Raw genomic sequence first — 13,560 nt, 5'->3', positions numbered from 1 at the left:
TGTATTTATTACGGAGCAGAGCTCCGAGCCGGGGCGCTCACCCAAACCAAACCAAACCGAATGCGCCCATGCCCACCCAGACACGGAGACGGAAATAAAAACGGGGACCAACTACCGAGTACCGAGCCATCTCCACCAGCGCACGCCATGCTCGTTGCGTCGCCATACATGGCAACATTTCCGCCACGATCGATCCATCCATCCATCGATCGGCTTTTGCTATCGAGTCGAGCGCGGCGCAGACAGGAAAAAAGAAGAAGCGAACACGCATGAATGATACGGTAGAAGAAATTAAAGACTAGCAGTGCCAATGCATCGAACGGATAGCGCTAAGTACAACAGCAACAGCAACAAGTTTTCTCGCTAGATCTAAGAAAGAAGACAAGGGGAGGGGATGGGAGAGGCGAGGCGAACGACGAAACCGCTTTGTCTTGATGTGCTGCGGCCCTTCCTCCTCCTCCTGGTGGTGGTGGTTCTTCTGGGCGCCGATGGGGGCGGCGGCCGCCGGCGTCACTCCTTTATCTGGAGCCAGCGGCCGAGCTGCGTGGGGTTGACGACGCCGGGGATGTGGGCCCCGTTCGTCATGAGCAGCCAGGACAGCTCCGCGTACCTCCTCTTCGGCTCGGGCTCGGGCCGCGGGGAGGCGGCCGCGGCAGCGGGTTGGTGGTGATGGCTCGGCTCGATCCGGCGGCCCAGGAGCGTGCCGTGGGTCAGGAACTCGTGGGCCAGGTTCCCGGCTAGCAGCTTGTTGTTGTTGCCGGCCCGAGCCGGCTTGGACAGCTCGGCTTTAGTCGCAGCGGCAGGCGCTGGGGCTAGGGCCGGGGCCGGGGCGGGGCCCAGCTGCTGCAGCTCCCGCTCCTTGCGCTTGCCCAGGGCGATACGCGCCGCTTCCAGCTTCTCGCTCAGCGACATATCGACGGCCGGGACCTCGCCACGTCAGCAGCACCAGCCGAGGGGAGCCGTCGATGGAGAGGAAAGCGGTTTCTGGTGATGGGATATGTATGTATGTGGAGGAGGCAAAGAAAAGAAACAAATAAAAACAATTGGGAGGAGGAAAAAAAAATCTCCAGGAGATTGATGGCCGTGGGGCCCACCAAGGGCAGGATGGTAACTTCGCAGGGCAGAGAGGCCGAACGAGAGGAGGGGAGGGAACAACGGGCCGGGACGAGAGAAAAAGATCGGAGGAGAGAGGGGAGGCCAGTGGAGGGATGGAGAGGCGAGAGAAAATTCTGGCTTATAAGAGACGGGGGGGCGTCAGGAGGGGGCTTGCCTCCTATTTATACTGGAGCGCACCAGAGAGGGCCCCCGGGCCTCGGAGGGAATTACGCCCGTGCCACCGCGCTTTCGCGCAGAGGGACCGCAGCCGAGGGGCGTGCTCGTGGTTGTGGGGAGACGGGAAGGGCAGATGGGTAATTGCGTGCGGTGGTGGGATGTGTGTTTGCGCAGTCGTGTGGCGAGGGGGAGGGGGTGGATGGGGAATTCCAGGGAGCGTGTCCGGGCAAAGGATTTTGCAGCTGGGTCCAATCGTAGGTCCACCCGCCAGTGGCAGCTTCGCGCGAGTTTTGGGGTGTACGTTTTTTTAGTCTCTCTGGCGCCTGGTGTTTGGGCCCGGATAGGCATATAATCAATGACCTCCTAATTGTAGAAAAACTAAATAAAAATCAGGACACTCCTATGTTGCTTCCATTTTCCTTTGCTGATAAATCTACGAACTTATTTTTGTTTCTCAGGTATCCGGTGTGTCCTCACATGATGAATAATCTCTCCGGATGGGAATATAAGTATGTCACAGGAACTTAGATAGTCAGTTTAACTAGTGAAATATATATAACATGCCACAAGTACATTTTATATGACAAATAACACATTTTTTGTTAGTCAACTCGAAGACCTAAAACCCGTGCTTGACTTATATTCCCGCCAGGAGGGAGTACATTACTTTCTCCGATGAAACAACAAGATATCTCATATGTCAGCTAATACTAGCTGAGAAATAATTAGCAACTATACTTACACGACAAGCAATCCTCTAAACATGATTTTGTTCAAGAAAAATACAAGAGGCATACAACACTAGAATTGAGTGCATATACATATACAAATTTGCTAATAAACAAGCGTCTGTTTTTAATTTTGGGCAGGTTACTCGATTCCCCCCTCCCACGCACAGAGCCCCAAGGTGACGAGGGCTCGTCACGAAGAAATTGGAGCCGGCGATAATGTGGCTGGCCATGTCATCATAGATAGAGGCGAGACGAAGGCTTCATTAGTTCGGATTTGAGATGGTGGCCAGTGTGAAGGCTGGTGAAGTTTAGAGGGAAAGCTTGAGGCGACAGCGACATGGTAGACAAGATATATAGCGTAAGAGAGGGTGGCGTGTCCGTGACAAGGGCACGGGTGGCGGTGGCAGACGATTCGACATGCGCCGGTGGTGAGGACAGACAATTCGGCAAACACTGATGAGTGTTACATGATGCGGCGACTTCTGGAGGAGGAAGAAAACGTGTGGCCGTTAAATGAAAATCGTATAATAGAGAGCGAAGTGACTGAAGTCAAGAAAATCCATCCACATGTGTAATAATAGGTCCCATACACATACAAGTGTCAGACGCCTTTTAGTTTTTAAGACGGGCACACAAAACTACCACGCACCTAACCCGTGTTATATGTAAATCATGGAGGGCAAACTCAAACGGGTGGAAATGAACAATATCAATCTGAACACCGCGAAGACATATTTTGGGCTGGTTTAACCTTAAACATCCAGATGACTGTTAAGTGGAGAGTAAATCCATCTCAGATACACTGTCGAGTGGAGACTAAATCAAGCTCAAATACCTTAATGGCTGATTTTCTTTTCATAAGGAAAGAGTAAAAGCGATGCTATTATTCAAGTCCATTCACCACCTTTAGCGTGCCCTATCCAGTCACCACCTAAAGCTAACTCGTGGTGGGCTAAGCCCACTGTTTTTGCCTTCCTCTTCGCCCTCGTTCCCTCGACCTCTTCACCGTCATCCGCATAATCATTGCCCCCCCCCCTACCCCACGGCCAGCGTCACACACATGTGCTACCTCTTGAGCACTGCGTTGGTTTTTCCTTGAAGAGGAAAGAGTGATGCAGCAAAGTAGCGTAAGTATTTCCCTCAGTTTTTGAGAACCAAGGTATCAATCCAGTAGGAGGCCACGCACGAGTCCCTCGCACCTACACAAACAAATAAATCCTCGCAACCAACGCGATAAGGGGTTGTCAATCCCTTCACGGTCACTTATGAGAGTGAGATCTGATAGATATGATAAGATAATATTTTTGGTATTTTTATGATAAAGATGCAAAGTAAAAGTAAACAAAACAAAAACGGCGCCAGAAATAGCTTGTTGTCGGGAGATTAATATGATGGAAAATAGACCCGGGGGCCATAAGTTTCACTAGTGGCTTCTCTCAAGAGCATAAGTATTTACGGTGGGTGAACAAATTACTGTTGAGCAATTGACAGAATTGAGCATAGTTATGAGAATATCTAGGTATGATCATGTATATAGGCATCACGTCCGAGACAAGTAGACCGACTCCTGCCTGCATCTACTACTATTACTCCACACATCGACCGCTATCCAGCATGCATCTAGAGTATTAAGTTCATAAGAACAGAGTAACGCTTTAAGCAAGATGACATGATGTAGAGAGATAAATTCATGCAATATGATATAAACCCCATCTTGCTATCCTCGATGGCAACAATACAATACGTGCCTTGCTGCCCCTACTGTCACTGGGAAAGGACACCGCAAGATTGAACCCAAAGCTGAGCACTTCTCCCATTGCAAGAAAGATCAATCTAGTAGGCCAAACCAAACTGATAATTCGAAGAGACTTGCAAAGATAACCAATCATACATAAAAGAATTCAGAGAAGATTCAAATATTGTTCATAGATAAACTTGATCATAAACCCACAATTCATCGGTCTCAACAAACACACCGCAAAAGAAGATTACATCGAATAGATCTCCACGAGAGAGGGGGAGAACATTGTATTGAGATCCAAAAAGAGAGAAGAAGCCATCTAGCTAATAACTATGGACTCGAAGGTCTGAGGTAAACTACTCACACATCATCGGAGAGGCTATGGTGTTGATGTAGAAGCCCGCCGTGATCGATGCCCCTTCCGGCGGAGCTCCGGAACAGGCCCCAAGATGGGATCTCACGTGTACAGAAGGTTGCAGCGGTGGAATTAGGTTTTTGGCTCCGTATCTGGTAGTTTGGGGGTACGTAGGTATAGAGAGGAGGAAGAAGTACATCGGTGGAGCAACAGGGGGCCAACGAGGGTGGAGGGCGCGCCCAGGAGGGTAGGCGCGCCCCCATACCTCGTGGCCTCCTGGTTGATGTCTTAACGTAGGGTCCATGTCCTCTGGATCACGTTCGTTCCGAAAATCACGTTCCCGAAGGTTTCATTCCGTTTGGACTCCGTTTGATATTCTTTTTCTGCGAAACTCCGAAATAGGCAAAAAACAACAATTCTGGGTTGGGCCTCCGGTTAATAGGTTAGTCCCAAAAATAATATAAAAGTGTATAATAAAGCCCAATAATATCCAAAACAGAATATAATATATCATGGAACAATAAAACATTATAGATACGTTGGAGACGTATCAACATGCCACTCTGCGTTGCCCAGGATGCCACCTCCATCAGCCTACTCTGCGCAGTCATCTCTCTAGCACCCCCCTTCTTCGGCATCGCCTAACCCCCTTTCCCAGCTAGACAACTCGTCAGCAAATGGCTTCCCTTGGCGACGCGTGGCCATCCATGTCATCTTCGTTGCTCATTCTCGCCTCACCTTCAATGGCCACATTGTCTCGGTCTCTAGCTCTTCTTGTCTCAACTCCACCAACAACATGATGACATGGCCAAAATACCATCTCTGGCTCTGGTTCGATCGATCACCTTTGTCTCCGACTATGGTGGACCGAGACCAATGACGCTCAGGGCAAACTAATTTGATCGTTATGACTTACTAGAGCGTTTAGGGCAGGAAAGGCGTATTGATTCTGGACTACAAAGGGACCTACGAGGCCCAACTTGACTTGGCCCAATCATAAATCATGTCTAAATTTGCTCATGAATTTCGTGCGAACATAGATCTTTGCACAATGGTGCATAGCCGGATATCTCTATCTCTACTACTACTTAAAAAGAATGTAAGGTTTCATGTTTCACTTTTCTTTCCACCACCTCTTCGTCCAACCTTTCCCGTATGAAAATCAATCACCTTAATTTACTTACCTTTTGAACCAGTTCCACTTTAATCTACTTATCGAAATTCTCATCCAAATATATAAGGTAAATCACGGGCAAGATTTGGTAAACATTTATGTACACAATCACACTGATATGGGCAGGTAAATCACAAGCTAACGTACTACAATATTTATATCCTGTTGCAACGCACGAGCATTGTCCTATACCAGCTAAGAAAGAGGAACAATTGTTAAAACTTGCCCTTTTTTACTTTTAAAACTAACTCATATGTTAGTTTTTCAACACAATTCATATGGTAGTTAAAAAGGCAAGTTATACCAATTCTAAGATTCTCTGAGAGCTCATGCTTTTCTCTAAGTGTAAAAATATAATGTCGAATGTAAACTACATTTGGAAAGATCACATTTTTAAAGACTCTTATCCTAAAAATCTATTTCATGCTACGCGGTAATTTTCATTTTATGCATTACTACACCATGTATGCTTTCAAACAATTGTTTTGAGACTAGTACCAAAAGATGCTTCGGCCCCACCTTTTATATAAAGCCACTAAGCCAAATTGATAGAGGGTGATGAAGAGATTCTCGTTTTGACACTAGTTGCTATTTAGAACTTGACATATGATGGAAATCCAATTTGGCTCATGGGAGTATATGCTCATGCGCATCAAAATTGTTTTTCTGCAAATGTAAAAAAGAAGAAGATGTGTTCATTTTCACACCCAAATGCTACATGTAAATTTTTAGGGGAAAGTGTAAAAGCATCTACAACCGGAATTGCCTAATCCGGGTCCCTGTACGTCCGCGGACAGTGATCGACGGGCCTCAAATATTGCCATTTGTAACCATAATCCCTATTTTCAAAACACCAAACACATGGAAACACATGCACGTCGATCATCTTGGTCAAAGATAGTTCAATGCACACAAATACAATTTGTTCGTACTTAAGAATTCATAATCCAAACATAGTTCAAACATAAATATTGTTCATAGTGCATAATCGATAAATTAGAAGCAAAGTTTACTGATTTATAGTGTGGACCCACATATGCTCCACAAGATCATTCAGAAGTTTCATATGCACCTATTGATCTTGCACTTGTGGATGCATCTCCAGAAAGTTGGCAATGCTCTCCGCCTCTTGTTCCAGGAGGTGGACATGAGCTCCGGGCTTCTCAAATTCATCTGAGAGCGTTGCCCCTTCACCCTCATCCTCAACAATCATTTTCTGCAAGACTACACAACATGCCATGAGCTGTCAAAGTGTCTCTGCTTTCCATATCATCGCAAATCCACAAACAATGCCCCAACGAGCTTGGAGCACTCCAAATGACCTCTCCACATCCTTTAAGTTGTCTCTTGCATTATTGCAAAGCGGCTTTGTTTGTTGCCTTGGGATTAGACATGGTCTTCACAAATCGCCCACTGAGGATAGGTACCATTAGCAAGGTAGTACCACATGGTGTAGTGTGTCTGTTGACGGTGTCGTTGCAAGTTGGAGCTTCCCCATCACAAAGTCTCTTGACACAAAGGAGATCATTGGAGCACATTGATGTCATTGCACGAACCTAGCATGCCAAAGAAATCATGACAAATCCACAAGTCCTTCGATGCCACTTCTTCAAGAATGATGGTGACTTCTTTGACATGACATTGGTATTGCCCACGCAAACCTTTTGGGCAGTTCTTCCATTGCCGGTGCATACAATCAACTAAACCTAACATACCTAGGAACCCTCTTGATGCTCCAATTGCAAACAATTTTTTTGTGTCCTCCACAGATGGCTCTCTCATGTACTCTACTTCAAACACCTTCGCCATAGTCCGTGCAAATTGCACCGGTCTGCAGGACCAGGCTCTCTCCCATCCCGATTTTAGTATCAATTGCATCTGCGGCCTTCCCACAAGCAAGCTTCCTGAAGCAGGCGTGCATTTCTGCAGAGGAGAGGAAGAAATTTGTCTGCAACAACCCTTCCTCAGCTTGAAGTTGGCATCAGCTTTCACTACTGGGAAAGGGCTTATAGGTGAACACCAACGAGTGGCGGGCGTGGGGGGGGGCACCCGCCACTTCTAGTTAGCAAAAGTAACCGTGGCTGGTGCTAGAACACGATCGCTAGAGGTACTGGGCTAGCAGTGGCGGGTGCCTGCTACTTCTTGAGCTTGCGTTGGTTTTTCTCTTGAAGAGGAAAGGGTGATGCAGCAATGTAGAGATAAGTATTTCCCTCAGTTAAGAACCAAGGTATCAATTCCAGTAGGAGAACACGCAAGTCTCCAATCTATGCACCTGCACAAACAATCAAACACTTGCACCCAACGCGATAAAGGGGTTGTCAATCCCTTCACGGTCACTTGCAAAGGTGAGATCTGATAGAGATAGATATAAAAGCTTACTAAAACATAAAACAAAGTAAAAGTAGATAAATTGCAACAAGGTATTTTGGGGTTTTTTGGTTTATAGATCTGAAAATGATGGAAAATAGATCCGGGAGCCATAGGTTTCACTAGAGGCTTCTCTCTTGAAGGAAAATAATACGGTGGGTGAAAAAATTACTGTCGAGAAATTGATAGAAAAGCGCAAAATTATGACGATATCCAAGGCAATGGTTATGCATATAGGCATCACATCCGTGTCAAGTAGACCGACTCCTGCTTGCATCTACTACTATTACTCCACACATCGACCGCTATCCAACATGCATCTAGAGTATTAAGTTCATAAGAACGGAGTAACGCCTTAAGTAAGATGACATGATGTAGAGGGATAAACTCAAGCAATATGATGAAAACCCCATCTTTTTACCCTTGATGGCAACAATACAAATACGTGCCTCACTACCCCTACTTTGTCACTGGGTGAGGACACCGCAAGATTGAACCCAGAACTAAGCACCTCTCCCATTGCAAGAAAAAACAAACTAGTTGGCCAAACCAAACCGATATAGTTCGAAGAGAAATACAAAGTTATCAAATCATGCATATAAGAATTCAGATAAGATTCAAATAATATTCATAGATAAACTGATCATAAATCCACAATTCATCGGATCTCGACAAACACACCGCAAAAGAAGATTACATTGGATAGATCTCTGAGAACATCGAGGAGAACATGGTATTAAGGATCAAAGAGAGAGAAGAAGCCATCTAGCTACTAGCTATGGACCCGTAGGTCTGTGGTAAACTACTCATGCTTCATCGGTAGGGCAATAGAGTTGCTGTAGATGCCCTCTGTGATCGAATCCCCCTTCGACATGATGCCAGAAAAGGCCCCAAGATGGGATCTCGTGGTAATAGAGGCTTGCGGCGGCGGAAAAGTATTTTGGTGGATGCTTCTGTTGGTTTGGGAATATTTCTGAATTTATAGGCCAAAGATTAGGGTTGGAGGACTCCCGTGGGGCCCACAAGCCAGGGGCGCCCCCTAGGGCGCGCCCTGAGGGCTTGTGGAGCCCTCGGGACTCTTCTGACTTCCTCTCCAAGTCCTATGTGTGTCTTCTGGTCCAAGAAAAATCATCATAACATTTTGTTCCGTTTGGACTCCGTTTGATATTCCTTTTCTGTAAAACTGAAAAACAAGGAAAAAAACAGAAACTGGCACTGGGGTCTAGGTTAATAAGTTAGTCCCAAAAAATAATATAAAATAGCATAATAATGCATATAAAACATCCAAAACAGATAATATAATAGCATGGAACAATAAAAAATTATAGATACGTTGGAGACGTATCAAGCATCCCCAAGCTTAATTCCTACTCATCCTTGAGTAGGTAAATGATAAAAATAGATTTTTTGATACGGAATGCTACCTAACATATTTATCCATGTAATTGTCTTTATTGTGGCATGAATATTCGGATCCATAATATTCAAAACAAAAGTTTAATATTGACATAAAAACAATAATACTTCAAGCATACTAATAAAGTAATCATGTTTTCTCAAAATCACATGGCCAAAGAAAGTTATCCCTACAAAATCATATAGTCTGGCTATGCTCCATCTTCATCACACAAAGTATTTTATCATGCACAACCCCGATAACAAGCCAAGCAATTGTTTCATACTTTGGATGTTCTCAAACTTTTTCAACTTTCACGCAATACATGGGCGTGAGCCATGGATATAGCACTATAGGTGGAATAGAATACGGTGGTTGTGGAGAAGACAAAAAGAAGGAGATAGTCTCACATCAACTAGGCGTATCAATGGGCTATGGAGATGCCCATCAATAGATATCAACGTGAGTGAGTAGGGATTACCATGCAACGGATGCACTAGAGCTATAAGTGTATGAAATCTCAAAAAGAAACTAAGTGGGTGTGCATCCAACTCGCTTGCCCACGAAGACCTAGGGCAATTTGAGGAAGCCCATCGTTGGAATATACAAGCCAAGTTATAAATGAAAATTTCCCACTAGTATATGAAAGTGACAACATAGGAGACTCTCTATCATGAAGATCATATGGTGCTAGCTACTTTGAAGCACAAGTGTGGAAAAAGGATAGTAACATTGTCCCTTCTCTCTTTTCTCTCTTTTTTTGGTGGGCTTCTTTGGCCTCTTTTATTTTTTGTGGGCTTCTTTGGCCTCTTTTATTTTTTATAAAGTCCGGAGACTCATCCCAACTTGTGAGGGAATCATAGCTTCCATCATTATTTCCTCACATGAGACAACACTCTAATAATGAAGATCATCACACTTTTATTTACTTACAACTCAAGAAATACAACTCGATACTAGAACAAAATATGACTCTATATCAATGCCCCCGGCGGTGTACCGGGATGTGCAATGATATAGCATAGCAATGACATAAAAAATGGACAAGCCATGAAAATATCATGCTAGCTATCTTATGATGATGCAAAGCAATATGACAATGATGGAGCGTGTCATAATAAAACAGAACGGTGTAAGTTGCATGGCAATATATCTCGGAATGGCTATGGAAATGCCATAATAGGTAGGTATGGTGGCTGTTTTGAGGAAGGTATATGGTGGGTTTAATGCACCGACGAAAGTTGCGCGGTACTAGAGAGGCTAGCAATGGTGGAAGGGTGAGAGTGCGTATAATCCATGGACTCAACATTAGTCATAAAGAACTCACATACTTGTTGCAAGAATCTATTAGCCATCGAAGCAAAATACTACATGCATGCTCCTAGGGGGATAGATTGGTAGGAAAAGACCATCGCTCGTCCCCGACCACCACTCATAAGGAAGACAATCAAGAAATAAATCATGCTCCGACTTCATCACATAACGGTTCACCATATGTGCATGCTACGGGAATCACAAACTTTAACACAAGTATTTCTACGAATCCACAATTACTCACTAGCATGACTCTAATACACCATCTTTATATCTCAAAACAATCATAAGGAATCAAACTTCACATAGTATTCAACGCTCTTTATATGAAAGTTTTTATTATATCCCTCTTGGATGCCCATCATATTAGGACTAAATTCATAACCCAAGCAAATTACCATGCTGTTTAGAGACTCTCAAAATAATATAAGTGAAGCATGAGAGTTCAGAAATTTCTATAAAATAAAGCCACCACCGTGCTCTAAAAAGTATAAGTGAAGCACTAGAGCAATTGCCTAGCTCAAAAACTATAAGTGAAGCACATAGAGTATTCTAATAAATTCGCGATTCATGCGTGACTCTCTCAAAAAGGTGTGTACAGCAAGGATGATTGTGACAAACTAAAAAGCAAAGACTCATATCATACAAGACGCTCCAAGCAAAACACATATCATGTGGTGAATAAAAATATAGCCTCAAGTAAATTTACCGATGGATTGAAGACGAAAGAGGGGATGCCATCCGGGGCATACCCAAGATTAGATGCTTGGTTGTCCTTGAATATTACCTTGGGGTGCCTTGGGCATCCCCAAGCTTAGGCTCTTGCCACTCCTTATTCCGTTATCCATCAAATCTTTCCCAAAACTTGAAAACTTCACAACACAAAACTCAACAGGAGAACTCATGAGATCAGTTAGTATAAGAAAATAAATCACCACTTTTTGGTACTGTTGTGAACTCATTCTCTATTTATATTGGTGTAATATCTACTGCATTCCAACTTATCCATGGTTCATACCCCCGATACTACCCATAGATTCATCAAAATAAGCAAACAACACACAGAAAACAGAATCTATCAAAAACATAACAGTCTGTAGTAATCTGTAAACTTCGTATACTTATGTAACTCCGAAAATTCTGAAAAATTAGGGAAATAGGGGCAACTTGTATATAAATCTTGTGTGTAAAAATCAGGATTTTTATCGCGCTTCTGTGATTTTGTAAAGTTCTGGCAATGAGCCCAAAAGTTTCTGTTTTTCATCAAGATCAAATCAACTATCACCATAAGCCATCCCAAAGGTCTTACTTGGCTCAAACACTAATTAAAACACCAAAACAGAATTACTATAGAGGTAATAATGTTTATTTATTGCAAAACAGAACCAAAAACAAAAAACGTAAAAAGTAAAATTGGGTTACCTCCCAACAAGCGCTATTGTTTAACGCCCCTAGCAAGGCATAAACCATAGATCTAGGTATTGTCATCTTTGGTATGTAATCCATAAGTAGCCCTCATAATAGATTCATATGGCAACTTAAATTTCTCTCTTGGAAAGTGTTCCATGCCCTTCCTTAACGGGAATTGAAATCTAATGTTTCCTTCTTTCATATCAATATTGCACCAATCGTTCTAAGGAAAAGTCTACCAAGAATAATAGGACATGTAGGATTACAATCTATATCAAGCATAATGAAATCTACGCGCACATAATTCCTATTTGCAACAATAATAACATCATTAATTATTCCCATAGGTTACCTAATAGTGGAATCCGCAAGATACAAATTCAAAGAACAATCATCAAATTCGCGAAAACCTAGCACATCACATAAAGTTTTTGGTATCGTGGAAACGCTAGCACCCAAATCACACAAAGCATGGCACTCATAATCTTTAATTTTAATCTTAATAGTAGGTTCCCACTCATGATAAAGCTTTCTAGGGATAGAAACTTCAAACTCAAGTTTTTCTTCAAAAGATTTCATCATAGCATCAATGATATGTTTAGTAAAAGCTTTATTTTGATTATAAGCATGAGGAGAATTCAACATGGATTGTAACAAGGAACTACAGTCTATCAAAGAACAATTATTATAATTAAAATCTTTGAAATCCAAAAGAGTGTGTTCATCGCTACTTAAAGTTTTGACCTCTCCAATCCCACTTTTATCAATTTTTGCATCAAGATCTATAAACTCTGAATCATTGGGACGCCTTCTAGCTAAAGTTGACTCATCTCCAGTCCCATATTTATCAAGATTTCTATTAGAAAACAAATATTCAATAGGAGCCACACCAATCACTTTAATATCTTCATCATTGTTTTCGCAAAAACTAGAAGAACACGCTTTTACAAACCAATCTCGCTTAGCACGCGTCCTAGCGGTTCTTTCTTTACACTCATCAATAGAAATTTTAATAGCTTTCAGAGATTCATTAATATGATGCTTGGGTGGCATAGATCTAATTTTCAAAGAATCAATCTCAAGAGAAATTTTATCAACGTTCCTAGCCAAATCATCAATCTTGAGCAAATTTTCTTCAACCATAGCATTAATTTTTTTTGCGATCTAATAAATTATTTAATATTGTTCTCAAGATTAGAGGGAATCTTATTATAATTTCCATAAGAATTGTTGTAGGAATTACATTTATTATTAGAGGAATTACTATGAAACGACCTAGGGTTGAAATTACCTCTATATGCATTATTACCAAAATTGTTCCTACCAACAAAATTCACATCCATAGATTCATTACTATTCTCAATCAAAGTAGACAAAGGCATATCATTAGGATCAATAGGAGCACTCTTACTAGCAAACAATGTCATAAGTTCATCCATCTTTCTACTTGAAACATTAATTTCTTCAATCGCATGCACTTCTTTTACTAGTAGAGGATCTTTCGGTATGCCATTGAGAGTAATTAGCCATGATATTATCTAGGAGTTTAGTAGCTTATCCTAATATGTTTTCCGTAAAAGTACCTCCCACGGCCGAATCTAAAAGATTTCTAGATGCAAAATTCAATCCGGCATAAATTTTTTGTATGATCAACCATAAACTTAAACCATGGGTAGGGCAATTTCTTATCATCAATTTCATCCTCTCCCAAGGTTGTGCAACATGTTCGTGATCAAGTTGCTTAAAATTCATAATATCGTTCCTAACGGAGATGATCTTAGCGGGAGGAAAATACTTGGA

At 42.5% G+C, this 13,560-nt stretch overlaps 1 protein-coding gene across 1 annotated transcript; it reads right to left on the bottom strand.

Annotated features, from left to right (window-relative positions):
* Nucleotides 1–274: 274 nt before the first annotated feature.
* On the bottom strand, nt 275–1,262 carry LOC123054017 (uncharacterized). The gene has a single exon (XM_044477663.1). It carries the CDS (start codon nt 910–912, stop codon nt 511–513), a length of 402 nt encoding a protein of 133 aa, XP_044333598.1. The 5' UTR covers nt 913–1,262; the 3' UTR covers nt 275–510.
* Nucleotides 1,263–13,560: the final 12,298 nt, after the last annotated feature.

Source organism: Triticum aestivum, chromosome 2D, assembly GCF_018294505.1.
Source record: "Triticum aestivum cultivar Chinese Spring chromosome 2D, IWGSC CS RefSeq v2.1, whole genome shotgun sequence".
NCBI classification, from domain to species: Eukaryota; Viridiplantae; Streptophyta; class Magnoliopsida; order Poales; family Poaceae; genus Triticum; species Triticum aestivum.
The sequence above is the reverse complement of the archived record's forward strand: the minus strand, read 5'-3'. Positions and strand labels throughout refer to the sequence as shown.

Bases quoted from the DNA above. Each gene is read 5' to 3' on its own strand.
- LOC123054017 (XM_044477663.1), bottom strand. From the start codon at position 912: ATGTCGCTGAGCGAGAAGCTGGAAGCGGCGCGTATCGCCCTGGGCAAG.